Here is a 26740-nt window from a genome sequence, read left to right as displayed (position 1 = left end):
TGGCCTCACCAATCGTCAAGAAAAACCAATGAAGAGATAGAAAGAGAGGATGGGGGAAAGAAGCTCGACTACTAACCGAAAATACCCAAGCTCACCACTGAAATAGGCCGGTGAAGATAGAGAAATAGAGGATAAGGGAATAAGTCAGCATCCAACCGAATTGACCGACCAACGTTGGAAAAAGAGGAAGAGGGAGATAGAAAAGATAGGGAGAGAGAAGAAACGAGAAAGAGGAGAGGGAGGGAGGGAAACACTACTAGAAATAAAGGCTTCATGGATGAACAATTCCATCGAAAAAATTCATAAAATCTATCAAAAAATGTGTTTCTGACAGATTTTCTGATGGATTCTCATCTGTCAGAAAAATCATATCAGTAATTTTTTTATGACAGATCGTATCCATTAGAAAATTTTTTGATAGATTTGTAACAAATAATCTGTTAGAAATATACTTTCCATATTCTACGATGCATGTTTTTTTTGTCAAAAAAATATAATTATGATAAAATTTTTTGATAGATAATTCATCAGAAATTTTTTTGACAAACTATCCATCAAAAAAAAAAATTACAACTTGATACTCATACTAATAGATTTTCCATAAGAAAAATTTTTGACAGAATATCTGTCAAAAATCTATCACTATTGTATTTGAATTTCTTTCCATCCACTAATAAATAATTCGTCGCAAAATTTACTGATAAGAAATCTATCAAAAATCTATCAAAAATTTATAAATCTTAAATGAATATCAAATTTAACAAAACAAAATATTGAGATTCACCCATTAATATTCAACCAATTACATATATTTAAGATCTAAAGTTTACCATCAATTACATTAAAATATATCAAATACCATAAATAAAAATTCTTCGCATACTTATAAAAGTGTATTATATATATAAATATTAAATCCAAAATATTAAATGTCTAGTCAATCAGCAACTAGAGGATCATTATCATCATGAGGAGAAGGTGAAAATTGGCCTACAGATGGTATCTCCATGCCCTTTGAATGTGTCCAAGCTTCAAACAAGTGAAAAATCTGAACCATCATCTAAGCTACAACTCATATCTTTATCTTGACTGTCCCTACCAACACGCGCTCCTCCATCCATTTGTTGAGCATCTCCTCAAATTGCTCCTATATCCAATTAGACTGGAATGAAGAGCTGTCGGAGTAGGATGCGGAAGGACCTCCAAGTATGGATATTGCTCCTACAACTTATAGAAGAGAAATACTAAAGCAGCCAACTTGTGAAGCAAATAAATTGGAGCGAAGATACAGGATATGTAGAGAGATCCATAAGTTACCTGCAACTTATAGAAGAGAAGATCCATTTGGAAAGAGAGCGATTGACCTTATTGACCTTGCGAGATGGCCATCTGGAGATTCCATGGTGCCTATAGATATGTTTCATGGTTGTAATGCAAACTGTGAAACCATAAAATAACTAGTTTCAGATACATGATGCTCCACCATAACATATGTAAAATGAAAAATACATGATTATCTGTTTTGAGATTGCAAGTGCAACAAACAAAGGTAGAATTTTCAGAAAACTAGCATTATGCACATGCAATGTATGTGACCCTACATAAATGGTTGATGAGCATTGAGGTTCTATAAAGACTCACTATTGTATGTTAAGAAAATTAAAAATTTGAAAACAGTTGAATCTAGTGGTTGAGTCAACATCCCAGGACTTCCCGTTATACGAGTAAGAAGATAAACAAGCAGAGGCCAATTGTACATCATGAATTGCACTGAGACAACAGAGGAGGAAAAAAATAATTATGATTATTTCGTAAAGGCACATTGCATTAATGACATTATTTAAAATCCATAAATACTGCTAAGTAAGAGCTTATAAAAAAGACTGGAGGCATCAGTTGCACGCTTAAGCTTCCCTCCAAGGCTTTTGCAGGATCTTTCAGGCTCCCAGCAAAATACTGTTGGAGAACCTCTAGACTAATTGTTTTCTCAGCTTTACCTTGTCTCCTTTCAAGTGGCCTATCATTTTTATTGACCAAGGAAGAACAAGGAGTTCCAGTACCACTTGAATCAACAACAATCTTTGTATTCCTTTCATCATTAGCATCTGTCAGGAAATGTTGTTCTGACAACTCAGGAATTGCATTCTTCTCTTTCTGCATCTCATTAAGGCCCTCAACAGGATTACATTCAAGTATGAAGACCATTCTCACGGCTTCAAATACAGATTGGTTTAGGTTCCGATCGATTTTTGACTCTCAATTTCCAGCATGTCAATAACTTCAAGAGATGATCCTTCTTGTAGTTCTACATCAGTGATAACTTTTAGGATACAAAAATATTTTTCCATCATGGTTGTCATTGACTACGACAATGCCAGTTGTTCACCAACATTCTTGCAGTCAAGAGACAGGAAGAACTCGAATACATAATCATCATGTCCAGTCTGAGTAGTCTGTAAGCATAAGCAAAACAGCAGGCCAATCCAAACATTTGAGCATAATGGACCAGAGGATACTCCATTTTGGAGAACTGAGTAATATCTTTAAAGAAACATGGCCTCCATGATGTGAATGCCCTACCTGCGACACCTTGTCCCTTTTGAAGATGATGTTCCACACGTCTCCCTGAATCCCCACATGTGAGCATCAATGACATGAAATGCCACATCAGTTGTTGACATGCAGACTTGTCCCGTGCAAGTACCATCAAAGCTGGAGCAATTCTTTTCCAAACCACCACCATGTGCAAGAATCCTACGATGTCTGCAAAGAACCCATGTCCGAGCCAAAGGCAACTTACTTGCTTCACAGACCATGGTGAGGATTTTCAATATTTCAGCCAAAGCAGCTTGGCGTCCCTCATTGCATATCTAGTTCAGGAAAGAGAGAATAACATGTACTTGAGAAGAAATCAAATGAAATAATTTAAGCTGCTGTTGCAAAATTTATGACTCACCTAAACATTCGGATGGTCAAGAAAATCATAACCTTTTAGATTTACTGCAATTATGTTACTGAAGGAGAGTCAAAAGGAAAAGGAAACAACATAATTAGACATCCTTCAAAAAATCGTCCACTTCAGTGAACAGGCCAACAATGAGGCCACAACATGGCTCATCTTTCTTTTTAAGTCAAGAATGTTTATGCCTCATCATAGAGATACCCAGATAACATTTTGATTGGTACCAACAGTTCATAACTATCCTCAACATTAAAAAAAAAAGGTACTTCCTTCATTTTCTTGCTAACTTAAAAATAGAACTTTGTTAAATTATAAATTACATAGTCAAATTTAAAACACTACTTTTCTGAGCACCTAAGTAATTTTAAATATGTAATCATTTTTAATTAATGTGATTACAGAAATTACCATAAGCTAATTTCAGTTATAACAGAGACAGCATTCTTCTCTTGATAATTTGGTGTCGCTCATCATCCACTATCCACCCCCCAACATGCACATCAAAGAACAAGAAAACAAAAGCTTCTACACTTGATATCTGTCTGTCCTATTTAAAAATACAAGCTTTGTCGAGAAAAGCTTTTAGCAAACTCTCCTCAATAACTTTGATTGAGATAGTGTCTGTAATTGGGATGCTAAGCATCAATGACCCCATATGTAGCTAATCTGGAGATCACCAGCCAACAATCAGCCACATGAAACTGAATGGAATCTGACAGTGAGCCACCCCAGTGGCACAGTAAATCAAATTGTTTGAGACCTGAGTAGCCAAACAAATTAACCTGTTCTGGAACCTAGATTTCAATCATAAAACTTGTCATTGAAGAAAAATATGAATGAGGGTTGAAATTATTGGTCCAGAAATCTCACATTAGCTGGCGTTGCTTTTCTTGTTCCAAGACAAATAAGTTGGATCACCACGGGGCTTGCAAACAGAAATCATAAGAAAGGATAACATATACTTAAACCTTAAGGGGAGACTATGACTTAATGTATTGCTATACAGCATAATTGCATTAGTTAGAAAGTCACTGCTGCAAAACCAACCTGTTATTGACATGATAAACCGAATGCTTCAAACATAACATATTACAACAGAGATACAGAAATTACAAGAAAAAACAATGGATAGGAATGAAGAGATCATCCTGATATGCAGCTGTTATCAACATTTTGAAAGTACGCAATCTTTCAAGACACGTCATTATGTTAAAAGGAATGCTATCATGCCAGTGTAGAAATTTACTTTGGGTATTTCACATGAATCAAAGCAAACAAGACTGAGATCAGAATGAAGGAGGTGCCAGTGGCAATATAGGCCATCCCAAGGAAACCATTTTTGCCTCCCAGCCAATTGGATGTAGTAAGAACAATCTTTTTCTTTCTTCCCCTCAAAGCTGTAAGTATTGTACTTGTTGACAAGATGTACTATTATGATCTCATCACCATCTATATCCACTTCAATTATACCATACAGTGTCCTGAAGGTAGGCAGAGCAGCAGTACGCATCCACACTATGAGATCCTCTTAGTCGCTCAACTACTTGCAGGAAACAAAATGTAATCCAGCAAATTTTCTTGAAGCAACAAAAACAAATGCATACATGAAATCACGGGACTTGGGATGTACATGAAAGCACCCATAGAACAGGAATGTCTATGAAAGCACATCCCAAGGAAATGACGGACACACCCACCCAGTCCTAGCTTACAGGAACAAAAAGGCATTTTCTAATCATCAGAAGATGGGAAAAGGGAGGGAAGGAACCCTAGAAAACAAAAATAGAAAGGAAAGGCAAATCCATCACTGCTCTGCTCCTTTTCTTAAAACAAAAAAAAAAAAAAATCAATATTCAGAAGGAAGTAGCGGAAAAAAGATAGAAAATTAGGAACTTAACTCGCTCTAACTCCGGCCACCACCCTCCGCCCCATAACGCTGAAGGGCCTCTCCAGTAAGCCGGCAGATCCGCCACTGTGGCAGCACCTCCACCCCCCTCTCCTCATGGAAGCTAATCGCATTCACGATCCAATCGAGCACGCACCAGTCCACCCTCCCCATCCCCATCTTCGCAGCCAGAGCCGCAACCACCGACAGAAGCATTCGACCAAGCCCCCTTCACCGCCACGCCGCCCTCACAAATATATCATCCACGTACAGCCCCAGCTTCGCCAGGAAGGTTGAGTAGTTCGGGAAGCACAGCACGAACCCTACCACCACCGCCCCTCCGCCGCGCGGCGACGCGAACTCCACCGCCTTCGGGTCCTCCAGCACTTCAGCTCCACCCGCCGAACAATCGGGCAGAAGAGAGAGGGGTTCGCCGCGTCCTTGTGCTCTTCATCGCCTTTGGAGAAGAGATTCGGGGAGCGCTCGAGGATGAGCACGGTGAAGGACAGGAAGGCTGGAGGTTGGGGAGAAGGGAAGAGGGTGGAGGAGAGGGAGGGCTTGATGGCGGAGAAGAGGTGGGTCAGCTTCTCGAACTCCACCATCTGGTGGATAAGACGGTGGATGTGGGGGATGTCCCGGCTGTCGGCGAGACGGATCCGAGCCCACACAGCGGCTGGTTGAACCGGTGCGGCAGCGGTGGCGGCGGAGGAGAAGAACATGGTGAAGTCGCGAGGGTTTTGAGGAAAGGGGTTTGGGATGTGGGTTGCTCAGGGGTTGTGGGTGCTAGGGTTCATGAACAACTAAGTACAGTTAAGGCCCTCCATTAATAACATTCTAACTAATATTTTTGGATATTGTTGGGCACATCAAAAACTATCAAAGCTAACTAATTTCATAGGCTATATTGAGTTTTTTTTCCTTTTTTTGGTAAAAGCGCCGAAGGTGTGTATTAAGCAACAGATACTATATTGAGTTTAATGGAGGGGAATTGGCCTCATGTCTATCAAATTTTGCATTGTAGTCACTCAAGTTTCATAAATTTCACGTAAAATCAGTTCGACCAACTTGTGAGAAGAATTAATTGATACGATAATATTTATATATAAAAAAATTATATAAATATAAATTACATAAAAAATAGATAATTTTATTATAATCTATTTTATAATAAATATTTACACATACTTAATAACTCAGTAGCCAATTCAATTAATCATCTATTATTTATTGACAAATTATGTTTTGTAAACTAAAAGTAAACTAAGCCAATATACTAATCATGGCAACTTTTTGATATTGCATATGTATAGTATACTTTTTTGGGACAACATCTTATGTTGTCATAACTAATATACTAATCATAATGATTTTATAGTAATGCATTACATATCGCCACAAAGAGTATCTTTTTTATAATGATATTTTATATTATCATAAATAATATACAAATCATGATAACTTTTTAGTAACACTATATATTGTCATAAATAGTATCTTTTTGTGACAATATAAATTATTATCACAAATAATATACTATTAGTCATAACTTTCTAGTAACGCTTATATATTGTCATAAATAGTATAATTTTTATGATGGCACATGATGTTCTTACAAATAATATATTATTTATGATGATTTTTTAGCCACGAGTAATATATCATCACTACAAATTAATCTCTTATGACAATATTATATGTTATCACTATTATACTCAATATTAATGACAAATGTTAATATCGTCACTATAGACTTAGTGCAGTAACAACTTTTTAGATCATTACTATTGTGTCACCACTATTACTCTCAATTCTTGTCATATTCTCTTATTTCTATATAATTTTTTCTAAACTTTTTCTCTGATTTTTTTGAAGTTTTTTATTTATTTTTTCTCTACTTCTTTCATCCTCAAGAACCTCAATCAAATGAAAAAGCAATCAAACAGGAAACATGGTGTTCAAATAGGGAAGCTTAGTCAATGGGAAAATCAGGGTTTTGAGTTGGATTTATATAGAAGGGTTTAAGTAGTATAAATAGTTTATCAATCATGATATAAGTATATCTTGGTTAGGTTTTGATGGCTAAAGTAGTGAATAAATTATCTAAGGATTTAGAGTTCAAATCCTTCATTTATCCATCACAAAATTTCAAACTTGTGTTATTAATTTTTGATAGATTATCCATCACAAACTTATGATGTTAATTATTGACTAATTATCCATCACAAAATTTATCATACTTATGATGTTAATTTCTAACAAATTATCCATCACAAAATTTATTTCAAATTTCTGATAGCTCTTCTATTAGAAATAGATATTTTAATAATTTAAAAATTGTTAAAATTATGTTTCTGATGAAAGTTTTGGTTAGAAATATTACTGATAAATAATTTATCACAAAATTAATCACAAATATTTTTTATGTTATTTAGATTTTTTAAAAAATTTAGACAGATGTTTTAACAGATGTTCTGCTGGAGTTGGTTCTGATAAATAATTCATCAGAAATTTGTCAGAGATTTTGAGATATATCAATTATGTTTTGTTCCTCCTTTTTTGACGTTAATCTATTAGTGATCCATCAAAAATTTCTGATGGATCATGTTCGTCAGAAAATTTCACTAGTGAAGCCCTTATTTCTAGTAGTGAGAGAACAAGAGAGAAGGGGAAGAAAGAAGAGAACAAGGAGAGAGAGAGGAGAAGAGAGAGGGGCCCAGTGGTCGATCGCTGAAGGAAGGGATCCGTTAGAGGAGGCCTCAGTGCTCAAAGATTAGTGGGAGGAAAAAATTTTCTCAAACCTTCTCTCTCTAAAAAGATTAGAGAGAGAAGTTCATCCATATGATGTCATAGTAGTGACAACATTTTCTCACTTGTTAGACTATGCCTAGAAAAATAGTACTTGCTAGAGGTTACAAAATTTTGCTACAACTCAATGTGAAGGTTCTAAGCATGTGTAATTAAGTATAATCATATATCTTGACGTGTTTTCCATGCAAAAAATTTATATTTTTCATATCCTATTTGCCCTCGAAATCTCAGTGAAAGTTGGAGATGGTTTTTCACACAAAAGATTTATGTTTTTCATACTCTATACTGCCCTCAAGATGTCAGTGAAAATTAGATTCTATTCGCACAAATATCTAAGACTTTACCATGGTAAACTAGCATCTTTACTCTAAAATCTTTTGGAAATCTTGTTAGGATTGAGGAGATAGTACTTTACTATTGAGTCCTAAATAGTAAATTTTTATTCATCAACAATAATTTTAAATATCTTATATCTTGGTAAGGAAGGTGATATGAGCAATGACCACCTATATGGCATAAATAAGTACTTTTTTTGATAGCAGCATAATACAGCAGAGGATTTGGTGAGACTGTCGTTGCTTCTATTATGATATGTTCCAGTTACCTGGTTCACACTTACTCACCATTGGCACTTGGTCAAAGACCTAGGTATCTCTCAGTTGATTCATCAGCCTCATCCCTCTTCGACCTTTATTTCTTGGATGTCCCATTCTTTTGGAATGTTGATGGTGAACTTTGATGGGATCCTGAGAAACTAGGAAGCTATAAGTATAAGTGGCCTTGTTCACTATCTTATGCTGAACTAATATTAATGGGGGCTTGGCTGAGACTATATGTTCTAGTTACTCATTATAACCCACGGAAAGTTTGATTGTATGTTGCAGTGGCCTAGATCAGTTATTTTTCACACCGCAGTGCTGGTTGCTCTCCAATATTGTAGGATATTTTGCAAAGGAAGCACTCTTTTAAAAAATTCAAGGTATTGCACATGAGGAGGGAAGGATATCAAGCTACTAACTAAGCAGCTGAGCATGCATTGAATGATAACTTTTTAGTTTCAATACGAGAAGGTTCATCCTAATCTGGCTCATATATTAGCTACACAAATTTTGAATCTAATATTTTGCAAATGGTTAATATTGCTTATTTTGCTTTTCGTCTTCTCTTTATGTTTCAATTAAATCTCAAAAGATAGGTTGTGGTGCTCTCTAATGATTTTTTAGGCTACCAGACTTGTGGTTTCTAAATTTTTGTAATGGCCTCTGTCTTTAGTCTATTGTCAGTCTTCTTTTTATCTATAATTATCTGGTTTTTCATGTTATATTGCAGATTCTTGGGCTTCTTTTCTTTCTCTATAGCGATTGAGAGCCTAGTTTCCCATTCTCCTATAGTTTTATAATTCTTCTTTTTTTTTTTTATCTAAATTGAAAGCCACTAGAACCACCAGAAAGATCCTATTAAAAAGGAAATAGAGAAAGAGTTACAAGCTGGAGAGATTACATAGCTCCCTCGACATAGTAGAAGAGATATACTTCTAAGGAGACGAATAGGATACATCTACAAATGAGGACAGACCAAGGGGCAAGATAATGGAGATTAGGTGCTAGCCAAGGAAGTGGGGACTCACTTTATCTTTGACCAAATTGCACCAAAGACTATAAGCTACTTGGGCTTGCAGAGGACAAGCCAATCATTGAAGAGGAAAAAGGCATCGCGTGCGACCACCAATGTAGAGGAGGTTCTCTATAGAAAGAGCTTAGAGTTACATTCCTTTCAGCATGTCCCAGCAACATCGACAAAGAGCATCAGGATAACTGGTTGGACAGCCTTTGAAAACTTTGTTTCCATCCAATCTATGCATATGAACCTGAAGGTTGATTGAGGGTGGAAGACCCCCAAGGCAAGACATGGACTTCCAAATCATAGAGAGAAGGAGGCAACAGAGAAGAGGTGATCAACAATTTTAGATGAAGAGCTACAGATTGAACAGCCACCTAAGATTTATCGAGCTTCTTTCCAATAGCATCTCTAGTATTCAATTTATTATTCCAACATAGCCATAGGAAATATCAAACCTTTAGAGAAATAGAGATTCCACAAGGTGGAAGCAAACCTATAGATGCTCCCAGAGGAGTTAAGAAATTGATACAATGAGTCAGTAGTGAAGTCGCCGTTGCCAATAGCCTTCCAAACTAGCCGGTCCTCATTGCTACAAAGCATGATAGAGCTCAAGATTGTAGAGATGTGGGCAAATTGGGTGCATACCTCAAATGAAGAATTAGAAAGTAGTTTGAGATGTCATCTTCTTGAACTCGAATTGAAGTAACTTGCTACCGTGTCATTCTTGTTCCTATAGAGCTTAAAGAGGTCAGAGAAAGTGCTTGGAGGGGAGTGTTGATGATCCAATTATCTTTCCAAAAGAGGGTGTGGAGACTATTGCATAGCTAAATTGAGTGCGATTCCAAAAGGCAGATAAGACATGCATGACATCTTGCCATAAGGAAGAGTACCTCCTAGGTGGTCTTTATAAGTTAGCTAACCTAATTTTCTTATGATATGGCCACTAAATTTGCTTCTTCCACATACCAAATTCATTTAAGAGCAATCTCCACCACTACCTAGCAAGAAGAGAGGTATTAACTGGTAAATATTCTTAACCTTAGCCATCCTGTTTTTCAGGCAAACGATACTGCAACTGACCTTACAAGATAAGCCACTGGTTAAGGAGGACCTGGCCCAAAGGAATGGCCATCAATAAGAGTCGATCTTCTTAGCCACCCAAGTAGGTAACCTGAACAAAGACATGGAGTATAAGGATAGCAAGGTGAGAACTAAGTTGACCAAGATGAGCCTCCCTATAAAGGAGAGAAGCTTGAATTTTTATGTGGTAAATCGAGATTCAACCTTTGAGAGAAGAACATTTTAGTCTGATCTCGAGAGCCTCTGGCCATCCAACGACAGCCCAAGATAGTTGAATGGAAAAGGAGGGATATAGCAGTTGAACCAAGATAGAATTTTGACAATGTAAGAAGGAATAATCTGATAGAAGGCTTTTGGGAAGTCTATTTTACAAATCAGATTTTATCCAGAGGATCGCTTGGTGTGGTGAATGATCTCACTGGCATAGAAATAGTTATCCAAAATAGAATGCCCCTTAATATAAGTAGTTCGACTAGAATCGATTAAGTCATTCAGAAAAGGTCTCAACTTGTTAGCAAGCAGCTTGGTAAAAATTCTTATACAACAATGAACAAGACTTATTGGCCGAAAGTTGGAAGGTACCTTAGCCGCTTTTTTCTTTGGGATAAGGGTGAGGAAAACATAGTTGATTTTGGCTTAGTCAAGATTCGAGAAGAACATCTAAGTGAAGAAGAGCATCAAATCTTGGATAACCAAATCCCAGAAATGTTGGAAGAAGAGCAAAGTGAAGCCATCTGGTCCAAGGCTTTTATCATCAGGGTTTTCATGTCATGTTTATACTTCTAAGGTTCCTTTGCTTCATCTTTTTATATTACGTGGCTATTTTTACAACCATATGCAAGTGTCTCTATTCAAAAAATCTATTATAGGCATTTCAATTGTTCAAATTATGGTGTTTCATAATCCCATACTCACAAGTAAGGGCCTCTAGTTTTTTTCTACTTGCTGCACGGTTTCAATGGTTTTTTAAGGTGTTGAGGATGCAATTTGGGCCATCATTTAACCTAATGCTTACTTACTCTATTTGGAGCTAATTATAGCTTTCTTCTCTTGTTTTATATATTATTGCTTACTCTCTCAAGTTTTTTTTTTTGGGTTTGTTTTTTCTTTAATCTTTTATCTACTATTGATGCCTTGTGATAGTCAGTTTATGGCAATATAGTAGCATAACCACTTTATTATTAATTTTTTTAAAAAACACATAGCAATTTCAAGCATGATATAAGATTGATGCAAAGGAGCCCTCCTTAGTGACACGTATGAGCTCCTATAAAATCTCTATTTAGAACCAAATACTAAATTATCTCCTACCTCAGTAGGGTAAGTGAACCCAAGGTCAACCCCAACCAATTGCAAAGCTTTCCTCTCCTGTTGACTCCGATCCCTCCAGTTATTTCTGAAAAAGATTTGGATGCCAAACCCCATCAATCATAAGTTTCCTTAAATGTCACCATTCTCATCCGATGGCTATGAACATCCCATCACACCACTCCTTGTCACATGGTGGGCCTCCATGCCAACACCCTTTCACAAATCATAATGTGACAAATGCGCCTTCTATGGGTCCCCTAGAAGGCATAGAAGGTGTCAAGTTGCATCTTTTACATTAAAGAATGATTCACCTCCATTCATATTGTTAACCGTTAGATTGCCCAATCTACACTTTGAAAGCTGTGTAAGCAGATGAAAGAAAAGTTCGATGGTGCTTTGAAATCTATATGAGGTGTCATCTAGTGGCTGACATTGTGAGAGAAAATCAATTATTCTTTCGGACATAAGATACAACCTAGACCCCTCCATTCCTCTCTTTCCATCACCATCACATTACTAAGGGTCCATCCGAAAATTATCTTTTTTTGGCTAAGGCGGAGCACTCATACAACTTGAATACAACCAAACAAGTCAAACAAATAAAAAACAAATATTGTAACAAGACAATGGAGTAGCCAATATATTGATCTACAAAATCCCTTCTGAATGTTCCATAATAAAAGAGATGTATAGTAATAACCCTCATCGACCCCTCAATTCAATCCATCACAATAGCCAAGTCCCCTTGGATCGGCCCTCTATGACCAGAGTGGTTCAAATGCTGATGGGGAACCTGGAGAGCTTGCAAATACCTTCCACACCTTTCATCTCCTCCACTAGTCAAGGGAATGGTGTGTAAATAATTTGCAGATTTCAAGAGCAAAATCTATTGATATACTACAAAATATCATACATGTTCTACCCTATCAATCCTGTATAATGTTATGTTCGTACTTTGCATAGCTTAATCCTAAGCCATGTCAAGACTTCATCAATCCTCTACTCAGCTATCATGACTTCCTTTAAGTGATTTTTGTAAATAATATCTAGAAATAATTCAATGAAAAGATTCATTGTCCTTCAAGATGAACAGAAGCTGATAGAAAAGCTTAAATGGAGGGTAATAAAAAGTTTCAAATTTAGTGACAGATGCACCAAAATTATAATTAGTATCAACAATCTATTTGTCTAGTTGTTCAAACTCAAAGTCCAAACCCCCATGTAGGTGTTAGCTGTTAATCCCGATTCTTTTGCTTTATTGTTTTTTATTTGAATAAGTCTTGGTGAGTTTGTTAGTCTAGGTTAGTTTGTTGAGTCTATATCTCCTATTACTATGGAATGTTAGCTATGTATGCTTAGTCTTTATCTTGTAGTTAGTGGTAGCATAAAATCAGAAAAGCAAAGCAAAAAAAAAAAAAAATGATTCCTCCTCTCAATTTTATTTCTTCGATCTTTACTCATCTTGCTCCTATAATTTTGTTTGTGTAAGTAATACTACATCAGTGATATCAGTGCTTGTACAGTGAATAGCTCAACTCAATTCTCAATTCCTGTCTTGGATGGGAAAAATTATAATCGGTGGAGTGTTCAAATGAGGGTGCTTTTCGATTACCACGAGTTGCTAGATATCGTGAAAAATGGTGTTGCTGATCTTGCAGAAAATGCAACTGATGCACAGAAGAACACCCACCGCGAGAGCAAGAAAAAGAATAAGAAGGCATTACATTTCATTCATCAAGAGGTAAATGATGAAGTTTTTGAGAAGATTGTGAGAGCAATCACATCGAAGCAAGCTTAGGATACCTTGATGATGTCATACAAAGGTGTGGACTGAGTTAAGAAGGTGAGACTCCAAACTCTGAGATGTCAATATGAGTCTTCAGAAACTACTACTACTTATATTAGTCGAGTTCTTACTTTGACAAAGAAAATAAAAATATATGGAGAGGAGTACAAGGAGCAACCCAAAGTGGAGAAGATTTTACAGTCACTCACTTCCAGATTTGAGCATATCATGGTGGCGATAGAAGAAGCACATGATCTTTCTTCAATGACTATTGAGGAATTATCCGGCACTTTGCAAGCCCATGAACAACGCATAAATGAGAAGAAAGTTAAAAACCTTATTGAGCAAGCTCTTCAAAGTCAAGTCCCCATCAAAGGTGATCAACGTGGTAAAACAAGCCAAAAGCCCAGTGGTTCTCATGGTAGAGGACGAGGACATGGTGGCTATTACTACAATAGAGGTCGTGGTGGTCATAATAACAATCATGGAGTTGGAGGCAATAATCAAGAAAAATCAAGTACTAGCCATCAACAAAACTCAAGAGGTCATGGCCGTGGATGTGGTAGAGGAAGGTATGACAAATCCAATGTTGAGTGTTATTCTTGTGACAAATATGCCCATTATTTAAATGAGTGCAGATATAAGGATAACACTCAGAGGGCTCATTGTGTACAAGAAGATGATGATGATTATGGTGGCGACCATGCTCTCTTGATGGTCACTGCAACTGGTGAAGCACCAAACTACCATACATGGTTCCTTGACACTAGGTGTACCAATCATATGTGTAGCAAAAAGAAGCTATTTGCTGATCTTGATGAGTTATTTCGCACCAAAGTTAAATTTGCCGATGATAGTACCATACCAGTGATTGGAAAAGGATAGATTCTTATCAACTTGAAGAATGGAGATCATAAGTATATTTCTAGTGTCTTCTATGTGCCAGGCATGAAGAGTAATTTGCTTAGTATAGGTCAGTTGGCAGAAAAGGGGCATGCTATGAACCTCTGTGGCAACCAACTTTTCATTCTTGATAAAAAAGATATGCTCATTCTCAAAGCACCTTTGACAAAGAATCCTATGTTTCAAGTTGATATTTCCAGTGGTGTTTATAATTGTCTCAATGCCATAAATGATAAGTCTTAGCTGTGGCACCTTCGCTTTAGACATTTGAACTTTAGAAGTTTAAAAATGCTTGTTAGAGAAAATATGGTGAAAGGCTTGCCTAGTATTCATCATCCAGAACAATCGTGTGAGGCTTGCACTCTTGGAAAGTATCACAGATTGCCATTTGCAGCAGAACAGCGGCATGCAATACAACCACTGGAGCTTATTCATTCCAATGTATGTGGCCCAATGAATATCTTGTCAAATGGTAATAATAGATATTTTTTTGACATTTATGGATGATTTTACTCAAAAAATTTGGGTCTATCTTTTGCAAAAGGAAGTCTGAAGTTTTTGATTGCTTTAAGAAGTTCAAGGTGCATGTTGAAAAGTAAAGTGGTTATTCTGTTAAAGTTCTACGAACTGATGGTGGGGTTGAATATACTTCCAATGAATTTAATAAATATTGTGAAGAATAGGGAATAAAGCATGAAGTCACTTTTTCCTACACTCCACAGCACAATGGAGTTACCAAAAGAAAAAATAGAACTATAATGAATATGGCGAGGAGCATACTAAAGGTAAAAGAAATGCCCAATTCATTCTGGGGTGAAGCTGTTTCATGTTTTGTTTACTTGTTGAATAGGTCTCCAACAAGGAGCATCCACAATATCACCCCTATAGAAGCATAAAGTGGTTTCAAGCCGAGTGTGAAACATCTTAAAGTATTTGGTTCTATTGCTTATGCACACATTCCGATAGAGATGAGGACTAAGCTAAATAATCGAGCAAACAAGACTGTCTGTCTTGGATACAAGCATAGGAGGTACAAGCTGTTCAATCCCATGACAAAGAAGGTGATTGTCAGTCGAGATATACTTTTTGCTGAAGAAGAAGCTTGAAAATGGGATGTGGATACCCATAAAGATTCTCAAATACGTGTTATTTTTGTTCTTGAAGAATAAGTAGAAGCTTCCATCACAAATGAAGAAGCCTCATCAAGCTTTGCTTAAGAAATTTCTTTACCACAGGTTGCTTAAGAAACTTCTTTGCCACAGGCCCCGGTAGAATCAAGAAGGCCAAGGCGGCAACACCAACAATCAGTACGCCTGCAAGATTATGAGGTAACTTTTGATGATGAAGTTGATGATGATGGAGAATTGGTACACTTTGCTTTCTTTGTAGATAGTAAACATGTGACATTCGAGGAGGCGATCCAAGATCCTAAATGGGTGAATGCCATGAATGAGGAGATTAAGGCAATTGAAAGAAACAATACATGGAAACTTACTAATATCCCACAAGGTCACAAAGCAATTAATGTGAAGTGGGTTTTCAAGACAAAGGTGAAGTCAAATAGTGAGGTGGAGAGACACAAAGCAAGATTGGTGGTGAAGGGATTTGAGCAAAGGCCTAGCTATGATTATCAAGAGGTTTTCTCTCTTGTTGCTCGAATTGAAACAATTAGATTTCTAATTGCTTTAGCTGCCTAGAAGCAGTGGAAGATCCATCAAATGGATGTAAAGTCAGCCTTTCTAAATGACCCACTTGAAGAAGAGATTTTTGTCAAGCAACCGCATGTATTCATGAAGCAAAAAAATGCAGATAAGGTGTACAAATTGAAGAAAGTATTGTATGACTTCAAGCAAGCGCTACGAGCATGGAACAGATGAATTGATTCTTTTTTTTATAAGGCCGGTTTCCAGAAGTGCCATCTGAACATGCTTTCTACATGAAGATTAATGACTCTAGTGATATAAATATACTGTTGGTGTGTCTTTATGTTAATGATCTAATATTCACAAGCAATAATCTCAGAATGATTAAAGATTTCAAGAAGTCTATGATGCATGAGTTCGAAATGATAAATCTTAGTCTCATGTCATATTTCCTTGGTATCAAAGTAGTTCAAAGAGAAGATGGGATTTTTATTTGTCAAAAGAGATATACTACTGAACTCTTGAAGAAGTTTCATATGCAAGATTGTAATTCTGTGAGAACTCTTGTGGAGGTTGGTACCAAATTGTCAAAGAATGGAGAAGGGATGCATATTGATTCAACTTATTTCAAACAAATTGTTGGGAGTTTGAGATATCTCAGATGCACAAAGCCAGATATTTCTTATGGTGTTGGTTTGATTAGTAGGTTTTTGGAATCTCCTCGCCAATCTCATATGCAGGTGGCCAAAAGAATCATGCGGTACCTAAAGGGGACTTATGATCATGGTTTATTCTATTCCTCATCTAATAATTATATTCTTATAGGTTACTCCAACAGTGATTGGAATGGAGATTTAGATGACCATAAAAGTACCTCTGGCTACTATTTTATTTTTGGTGCTACAGCTTGCTCATGGTCATCAAAAAAGCAACCCATAGTTGCACTTTCAACTTGTAAAGCAGAGTATGTAGTTGTAGCTTCAAGTGCATGTCAAGCAATATGATTGCTCAACATAATGAGCCAAATCCATGCTCCAGTTGAGGGGTAATGAAGATCTTCATTGATAATAATTCTGCAATCAACTTGGCAAAGAATTCTATCGCACATGGAAGAAGCAAGCACACTAATACATTCTATCATTTCTTGAGAGATCAAGTTAGAAGTATGATGCTTTTACCAAGTTAAAGCATATGCTTGAAATGATGGCTTCTTTTTTGAATCAGGATTAAGGGGGAATGTTAGCTTTATTGTTTTTTACTTGAATAACCCTTGGTGAGTTTGTTAGTCCAGATTAGTTTGTTGAGTCTATATCTCCTATTACTATGGAATGTTAGCTGCATATGCCTAGTCTTTATCTTGTAGTTAGTGGTGGCATAAAATTAGGAAAGCAAAGCAAAAAAAAAAAAAAAATTGATTCCTTCTCTCAATTTTATTTCTTTGATCTTTACTAGTCTTGCTCCTATAATTTTCTTTGTGCAAGTAATACTACAGCAACAGAAAACTGAGTTCACAGTCATTTTGGTGACTATGCAAGATTTGAGCTAAATGCAAACATGATCATGCGAAAAAGATCATATTAAACTAATTCATATAAAATATAAATTAAATAGAATGATTAAAGATTTTTTTTTATCAGAATATTTTTCTTGCTTTCTGTAAAACATGTTCTTAGGAAGCAAGCAAACAATATAAAATTCCTGCAAAATATTTGGATCTAAATAATCTCAAAAGTGTCATATCCAAATTTCTCTTCCTCTATAATAGCATGTTTAAAACATCAATTACTAAGTATTATAAAGTATAGATTATGTTTGATGCTCAAAAAAAAAAAAAAAATCAACCAGCTACGTAAATTCAGCAAATTATTTGCTTCTTTCCATGCAAAATTTCAAGCACCAGGGTTCCTCTCGCACTGAGGCCTGGTATAAGATAGCCTCCATGCCACCCAAGTTAAAGCAACCGCATCTACTTCTATGCACATCAATCATGAAGTATGGATTCTTCCATTGCTACATCCTAATCTTGCCCTTTAGATCCCAGGTTTGGATAATTTAAGTCTTTGTTCAAACGATATATCGGAAAGAGATTAGCACAAGCTGCAGCCTTTCTTGTTATCAGATGTTTGAATTATTTCAAAATTCTTTGCAAATGTTCATTTTATTGAAAGCAGTGTCATATTTTTTTATTTTTTTATATGAATAGGTGGTAGAAGGATGCTACCTTTTTTTTTTATTAAATAAAACCTACACAACATAGTTATAGCGATGATGCTGAGTTGGCATGAGTTACAGCAGTGATGCTACACCTTTTTTCTTTTAAAAAAAAAGCATTCCTTTCGAAATAAACAAAATAAAAAAGAACACAGAAAGAAACAAAATAAAGAACAAGAAGAAGAAGGATGTTTCTTGATTCGGTTGTGCATCGTAGGATTGTACACTTCTTCCACTATCCTAATCCATTGAGCAATTTGCCTTTGGTTGTCCATGACTTCTTCCACCATCCTAATACATCGATCGTGGCGATACCGCATGAACCAAGATGGAAGTAATTAATGGGGAGTACAAGGCCTCTTCCACTTCTGACACCAAAAACCTCGTGTTGGTTACCGAAAGAATAAAAGGATAAAGATAAGTCCCATTAACCTTGAGATCAAGCATGGCTGCGTCTTCGTGAGCGTGGAACAAGGGGCTACACTTCTCTCCAATCGCCTTAATACCGCCTAGCGTGAGGGAGTTTACGAAGAAAACGTTCTCAGGTCGGAGGATGGTTTCATATACCGCCTGCGTCTTGGCATGAAGTCTATAGTTCTATCGTAGGAGACTTGACGGATGTGACAAGTCATCTAATCCTTATCAAAGCTATGATTTTTTCTGTCCTTATTTGTCTGAACCACGTCCAAATAAACCATCCAAATCCCCGGTGGAAAACATACCACAGTATTTCACGAACTTCCGATTATGCATTATCCACCATGAAGATGCTTCAAGATTTGCCTGGATCTACCTGTCCAGGCAATAATTTCTCATGATTTTCCAAGCGCAGCCCGGTTGCACTAGAAACATGGAACCACCTATGCAAAGTTTTTGATTCCAAATGCCTCACAATCTCAAATCAAGCCAGATATGGGAAATCGGACTTTTAGATATCTTGTTTTATCGTTGATATCTATATATATAACCGTGGGCTCCATATGGAACTTATGTGTTTAATTGTATATACATTTTTTGATGAATATATATATATATATATATATATATATAACCCCAAACTTTGTTCCATCAAATCTTAACCACGTGGTGCTGTTTTTCGCTCTGGGAGGACTGCATCCCATTCCCTATTTTCTTCTCTCTCTTTTCCTTGTACCATCTTTATTTTTTTCTTTGATAAACTTGTTCAGCTACTCCGTGCCTATTGTTTTCTCAAAACAAGTTTCGTTAGGTAAAAAGTGTGCTCCAAACATTCTAAATTCAACAAGAAATAGGATAAAACAGAAAGACGTGCCAATCATTTCAAGCTTTTCATATGGTTGGCTTTAAAAGTTCTCCGAGATTGATGCAAGAGTCCACCAACAGCCATAATGAAGCCACACCTTGCTCTCTATTCTCTCCTCGTATGTCTCCTCTCCATTGTTGAATTAGCTAGAGACTCTTCTCCTTCATCTTGAGGACAACTCCCCATCAGACACCCTTTCCATCTAAAAGGCGATCCAGCTGAATGTGGGGATCCAAAGTGCCAATTTATCTGTGATAGTAACAAAACTATCTTGGACTATCACTCAGGCAAATATCATGCGACCAAATCTTACGAGACGATTAATATCTTTTTTGAGAAGCAAGGAAGAAAAGGATATTTCCCTAGGGCCATGTATTATATATTAATATTTAATATTTACATATTTATTTCAGATTGTAGTTTATTTAATATTTACATATTTGTTACAGAATGTAGTTTAGAAATGTCGTCAGCACCAAACGCCCGAGGGAACTGGATGAATACAAAAGGAAGGTAGAAAAACAGAACAGCTACATTATAGCTTTTCCGGTAGATTTCTTCTAATCGGTCTCTCTCCTGTCCTAACGCTTGGTAATTATTAGAGTCGTTCTCTCTGATAGAAGATCTAGCTGCCCATATGTTTCTCAAATTGGAAGCGTGCTCCTGTATTCGTTTTATCTCTTCATAAAGCTTTGAGTTTTTTGATCCTTTTGAATTCTTAGTTCTCATTGTCCATTCTTCAAAGACCTTGATAGATTTCTTCGTTGTTTCCAAAATAGAGTATGCTTCGAACTGAAAGATTTGATTATTTCATTCTTTTCAGATCAACCAATGTGAAGTAAGGAGAAGTGAGACGGAGGCTCTACCTTGTTCTTTGTATGAGATGATTAATGTTGTCGGTGCAAGCTTGGCAAATGGTGGTTGTCACTTCCCCCTCGAGTCTTGGTCAGCATATGAGAGCTCCCAAGACTTGTACTTCTATTTGGCAAGGGTATGGCCTAGTTTTGTGAACTGTAGTCGGGCAGCGCACAACCTAATGTATTGGCCTGTTACATGCCTGAACCGGAATAGTACATTTGTCTATGTCATAGTAGATAAACAAGCATATGTAGTGAAGTATCTTGAGCCCTACTGCAGACTGTTAGCTATGATTCCTATGGCCCATGATGCTCTTGTCATGAATTCAACAACAGATATTTTTGTACTCCTACAAAACGGGTTCATTGTATTAGGGAAAGGCGTAGCAGATTCACAAGTGTAGCCCAATCTATAAGTGTATTTGTAATTGGTTGCCGGCCCAATCTAATAAATCCAATGAAAATTTCAACCCATTCTTCCAAATGGGCTCTCACTTTTTCATTTTTTTTTTCAAGGAACGTGGGTAATCTTATCCATCTCCACATTTGTTTCCTTCATATGAAATGCAGAGAGTTTTTCAGTCATTTTACGAGCAAACAGATACTTTCTTTGGTCTTCTTCATAAAACAAAGTGAGATTAATTTTGTTAAATGTGTAGATTACAAGGCAAGTGTTACTGCTGTTTTTGGATCACACTTGGCCTGGTAATATTGATTACGATTTTACAGTACTATATAGTAAGATCCCAAATGATTTTGAGGCTCACAGTTCAAACTATTTTGCTTACTTATCATTATAAATAACTACTTACATCCAAAATCTTGGTAGAACTTCTGCTTGCAGCGTTGGCAATAGGGAGTAGGTTTGTATTTGCGCCATTAATTTTTGGCCTTTTTCTCCCCTGCAAATTTTGGAGAATGCGGATGCCGGTCAATATTGTAGAGGTGAACTCTCAGGTGAACAACTGGTTGCCGTTAAGTTGTTGGGGAATTCCAAGTGCAGTGGAGAAGAATTCATCAATGAGGTCTCTACCATCCGTAGGATTCATCACATAAACATTGTGCGGCTGATTGGATTCTGTTCAGAGGGATTGAACAGGGCTCTCATCTATGAGTACATGCCTAATGGATCACTTGATAAGTACATCTTCTCCTCAAATGGAACAAGTCATCATCCCTTCACTTAGGATAAACTCGTTGATATAGCCCTGGGAGTGGCTTGAGGCATTAATTTCCTCCATCGGGGATATAATATGCAAATTCTACACTTTGAGATCAAGCCCCACAACATTCTCCTAGACCGTAATTTCACCCCAAAGATAGCAGATTTTGGGCTTGCAAAGTTGTATCCGAAGAATCATAGCCAAGTGTCCATTAGTGCTGCCAGAGGGACAATAGGATACATCGCTCGTGAATTAATGTCGAGGAACTTTGGGGTTATATCTAACAAATCTGATGTTTATAGGTTTGGAATGTTGCTCATGGAGATGGCAGGGGGGAGAAGGAATGTGGATCCAAGAGTGGAGAACTCAAGTCAGATTTACCACCCCTCATGGATATATGATCAGCTCACTCAACAAGAAGGGCTCGAAACTGGAAACATCGTGGAGATTAGCGAAGTGGAAAGCAAGCTATCTAAAGTGGGTTTATGGTGCATTTAGATGAAGTCAACTAACTAATCGCCCCCATGAGCAAAATTGTTGAGATGCTCGAAGGGGATAAGGATAACCTGCAAATGCCACCTAGGCCCTTTTTTTTGCTCACCACGGCCAAAGTCTACGAGACAGACTTGCACCAACTCACTTTCCACTGGATTATCAATCATTTCAGAGCATGATGACTTTCCCTGACTAAAGCACGGGTCTATCAGATTGTATTTCTTTTTGCAATAAATCCATGGCATTGTGCATCCTGTTTTATGCATGCAGAATTTCTTTTTGTTTAAATTTGCTACACAATATGACAGACTTTTTTTTCGAAAAAATACTGATTAAGTACTTCTGTCTATTGCTTTGATGAATTTTATTATCTTCACTTTCCCTAGTCTGAATAATATTTGTATTGTTTGCATAGCTCTCTCTCCCATGTACCCCACTCTGCTTGTAAGCCTTACGATAGAAGGTGATGAGAGCGTTTGCTTCTTCCGTGGGAAGGCTCGATCAATTTCTAATAATATAATGACCAACTAGTTAATTTTGGAGACAACACATGATATAACGCTAGAACCGGTGAAAGGATTGTATTTACTCTACCCAAGGCCAGCTAGCCTCGCATAATAAACCGTGGCCGATACAAAATCTTGAAATTTGTTACGATAAACAGGAAGAGTAATAAAACAAAAAGAAAAAGAAAAATAATAGGGATGAATAATATTTATGTAGTTTGGTATGTTGAGCTACGTCCATAGCTAGGTCGATACAAAAGTTCCACTATAAAGAATTGGAAATTATAGAGTCCAAGATTTTCTTCCAAACTCTAGCTCTTAATACATCCGATCTCTAGAATACTCAATTTTATCTTTCTTTTTAAATTTTATATATTTAATAAAGAAAGTTGATTTGGACTTAAATTAGAATACGCCATTTTACTCATTGCACTGTGCTCTGGCTCTGCTTTGAAAAAGGATTCCTTTTTGCCTCTCTAGATCTTATAAACTCAAGGCATATTCCATAATATTAAATTATAAATGTAGCGGACCTATGAGATTATGGTTATTTATATCATATTATTTGAGTAGAATATATTAATTCTTCTCTTCACAACTATTTACTAAAAATATAATTAAGACATAAATATACAATACACACCCCAACTGTTTATTGCCTCTTTTCCTTATCTTCATGGTTTTCTTAGGTATTCCAAATCAGTTGAACTCCCCAAACTACCAGACTCGTTTTGAAAACAATATCGTATATAGAAGTCTCGATTAACTTCAGTAAATAAGCAATCCTGACATTAAATTTTAACAAATCATCACAACCATTTCAAAAATTAAACCCTTTAACTCAAGGGTCTCTGAGGCCAGCTAAAAATCTACAATTTATCCTATCTTACATTATGGAGGACCTACTAATTAACCACCACGACATGTCAAACTTGGATTCCCTATTTTAGATGTCTTCAAATGAAGACTCACGTTCACCAAAAAAAAAAAAAACCCAAAGAGCAGTCATAGATAGTATTCGAACAACCAACGATTAATTCTCCAATCCCTGAGGTTCTGATATCTATTTATCATAGGATTATTTTCTATTGATCTATCTCCACTGAGCTACCTCTTAGTCTAGATCCTTGACCAAGTTGTTTAACCTAATTAGGTGGCCTCACCTTGGGGATGAACGTATAAGAATTAATCGGTATACAAGAAATTGCTCAGGCTTCAGGTTTTTTTTTTTTTTTTTTTTTGTTTCGAGTGTTGTTGGATGGGGAAACCATGTGAGTTTGTTTTGACATGGCTTAAGGGTTTAAGCACCAAGTATTGTATATTAAGAAAATGAAGAGGTTTTACCTATTCTACAAAAGAATCAGGATCCAGGACCTAACCACGTTGTGCTTTTTTCTGTTTTTCCACTAAGTCTAGAAGGACTACTACATCCAGTTCCCGATTTTCTTCTCTTTTTGTCTCATTTAACCAGCTTATTTTTTTCTTTAAAGAATTTGTTTAGCCACACTATGCCTACCATTATCTCAAAACAAATTTTTGAGAGCAGGTCTACTATAAAATATGAGAAGAAATAAGTCAAGATAAGAGGACAAGTCCCAATCCTTTCAAGTCTCTCGTATGGTTGCTTTGAGCAAGTTGATGCAAGAGTCAAGATGACAATGACTAACTCTTCAATAAAAAAATAGCAAATCAATGGTGTGATAGATGTCACTTGTTCTTCAAAAGCTACTCTCTTTTTGAGAGAACAAGAGGCATAGAGTGTCTAAAAACTTTTTTAGAAAATAAAGTGTGATCCACGCATTCTAATTGCAAAAAGAAACAGGATAAGATGGAGAAAAATATTCAATTCTTCCAACAAAGAAAAAATTTGGAGGGGCAGCAGAAATTTAGTTTCTGCCATCCACATGGTTAACTATTAAACTTTTTGAAAGTGAACACGGGAGTCAAAATAAAAATAACTTGCTCTCCAATATAAAAAGAAATGTTCATAGCAGATTACTGGTGCGAGGCTTGATAGACGTGACTAGCAGTGTCACTTTTTCAGATCTTTCTTATTAGATTTATGTATTTCTAAGCATCACTAAGTTAGACTAAAAACACTGAGCATCCTGTGCAATATTTCTAACTCCAAATGCCCAGCAAACACAAATCAAGCCAAAGATGGGAAAAATCAAACATTTACAGCCATCTTGTTTTATTGTTGATGCAACTTTTCTGATGAGAGCCTGAAGACTTTAAAGCTATGTGACTTTTCTTTAGGAGAATGAGTCAAGGGTGTCATAATGTTGCAGCCTTTGTTTATTTTCTATTTTTCTTCTTTGCTTTTTTGCAACCCTATTTATTAAAATTTTCTGCAGGCTTTTTCATGCTTATTGTGCTGTGGAATTTCTGATGTTGTCTTGTATGGCTCATTTTGTGTTTTCTATAATATTGTGACATGCTTAAAATTAGTTTCATTTTGGAATCAACAGCAGCTATGCGGAAGAAGAATCTTGCTTTCCATCCTTTCATGGTTTCATACAATCCTTTCACCATCAGTTTTTTATTTTGATATTCCATACTCTCAACTATTGGAGTGGATATGCACTCTAAGAATTGATTTATTTAAATATCGAACGGCTGGCCCAAGCCTAGAGCATTCCGAACGGATCTACGCCTGAGATTGAATTTTAAATCTAATGGGCCAAAATTGGCCTACAATTTGAGCCTGCCCATTATATGGAGTTTAGATCCACTCGGCCCAAGGCCTATCCGGTCCCAAACTTATGTGTGCATCTATATATAAACCTCGGCTTGATTTCATCAGGACTTAATTGAGTGGTGTTTTTTCTTCCACTTAGTCTGAGAGGACTACATCCTACTCTCCATTTCTTTCTCTTTACTTCTACTTATACTAGCTTTATTTTTTTCTTAATTTAATAAGTTTGTTTAGCCACTCGGTGCCTACTATTCTCTAAGAATAAGTTTTGAGAGTAGATCTATTATGAAAGTGTGGTCCACACATTCTAAATTTAAGAAGAAATGGGACAAAATAGTAGGATATATCCGATTCTTTTAAGCCTTTCATATGGTTGGCTTTAAACATTTTTCAAGATTGATGTGAGAGTCAAGATGATACTGACTTGGCTATTCAATAAGAAAGAAAAAGTTAACAGCAAATTAATGGTGTGAAGCTGGATGGATATACTTGTTTGTCAAGTGCTATTCTCTTTTTGAGAGAAGAGGAGGTACGGAGTATCTAAAAAAATTAATTAAAAAAATAAATTATAGTCCACACATTCCAAATGGGAGAAGAAATGGGATAAGATAGGAGAAAATATTCAATTCTTTCAACAAAGGACAAATTTGGAGGGGTAGCAGAAGTTTGGTTTCAATCTTTCATATGGTAAGTGTTTGAAATTTATTAAAAGTTGATGCAAGACTCAAGATAAAAGCGACTTGCTCCCTATGTAAAAGAAAAATTTCATGACAAATTGCTGATGTGAGGCTTGATAGATGTAACCAATCGTGTTATTTTTCTATATATTCCTTGTCGGAGCTATGATTTTTTGAGTGCAACTAGGTTAGAGAGAAAATACAGAGCATCTTATGCGATATTTCTTGACAAACTCAAATCAATTCTGAGATGAAGAATTAGACTTTTAGGCATCTTGTTTAATTGTTGATGCAACAGTTTTGATGGGAGACATGAGGATTTTAGAGGTACAAGACTTTTCTTTAGAAGAATAAGTTAAGGGTGTACTAGTGTTGTGCCCTTCATCTATTTTCTTTTTCCCTTCTTTCTTTTTTTCTGTAATCCTACTCATTAAAATTCCTTTAGGCATTTTTTTGGCCTATTGTTATCTAAAAAAAAAAAAAAGAGGAATTTGATTAGAAATTTCTGATGATATCTCCTACAACTTATTCTATGTTCTTTGTAATTGAGAGTAATTTAATTTTGGAATCAATGGAAGCTATGTTGAAAAGATTCTTGCTTTCCATTATTTCAGAGGTTTACCAAGTCCTTTTACCTTCTATTCTTTGTTTTGATATCCCACACTCTTAACTATTTGAGAAGATATGCGCGCTAAGAATTGATCGTTTAAATGCTGCACAACTTGCTCAAGCTTAGAGCATTTTAAATAAGCCTGAAATATTAGTTTGGTGGGCCTAATTAGGCCTACAATTTGAGCTCCCCATTGAACGGTAGTTGGATATGCTTGGCCCAAGCCTGAACTTGTCCGAAACC

General features: G+C 36.3%; 1 protein-coding gene and 3 pseudogenes across 1 annotated transcript; 2 read left to right on the top strand and 2 right to left on the bottom strand.

Moving 5' to 3' along the window:
* Window positions 1-762: 762 nt before the first annotated feature.
* LOC140853255 (GCN5-related N-acetyltransferase 8-like) lies at window positions 763-5659 on the bottom strand (annotated as a pseudogene).
* Window positions 1445-4472, bottom strand: LOC140853106 (protein NLP3-like; annotated as a pseudogene).
* Window positions 5660-13257: 7598 nt separating the features above from the next.
* LOC140853105 (uncharacterized) lies at window positions 13258-14337 on the top strand. The gene is made up of 2 exons (XM_073247203.1): window positions 13258-13434; window positions 13594-14337. Exons 1-2 carry the CDS (start codon window positions 13258-13260, stop codon window positions 14335-14337), a joined length of 921 nt encoding a protein of 306 aa, XP_073103304.1.
* Window positions 14338-21272: 6935 nt separating this feature from the next.
* On the top strand, window positions 21273-22009 carry LOC140853104 (rust resistance kinase Lr10-like; annotated as a pseudogene).
* The last annotated feature ends 4731 nt before the right edge of the window (window positions 22010-26740 follow it).

The sequence above is a fragment of the Elaeis guineensis genome, chromosome 13 (genome assembly GCF_000442705.2).
Source record: "Elaeis guineensis isolate ETL-2024a chromosome 13, EG11, whole genome shotgun sequence".
NCBI classification, from domain to species: Eukaryota; Viridiplantae; Streptophyta; class Magnoliopsida; order Arecales; family Arecaceae; genus Elaeis; species Elaeis guineensis.
This window is presented reverse-complemented; position numbering and strand designations above follow the sequence as displayed.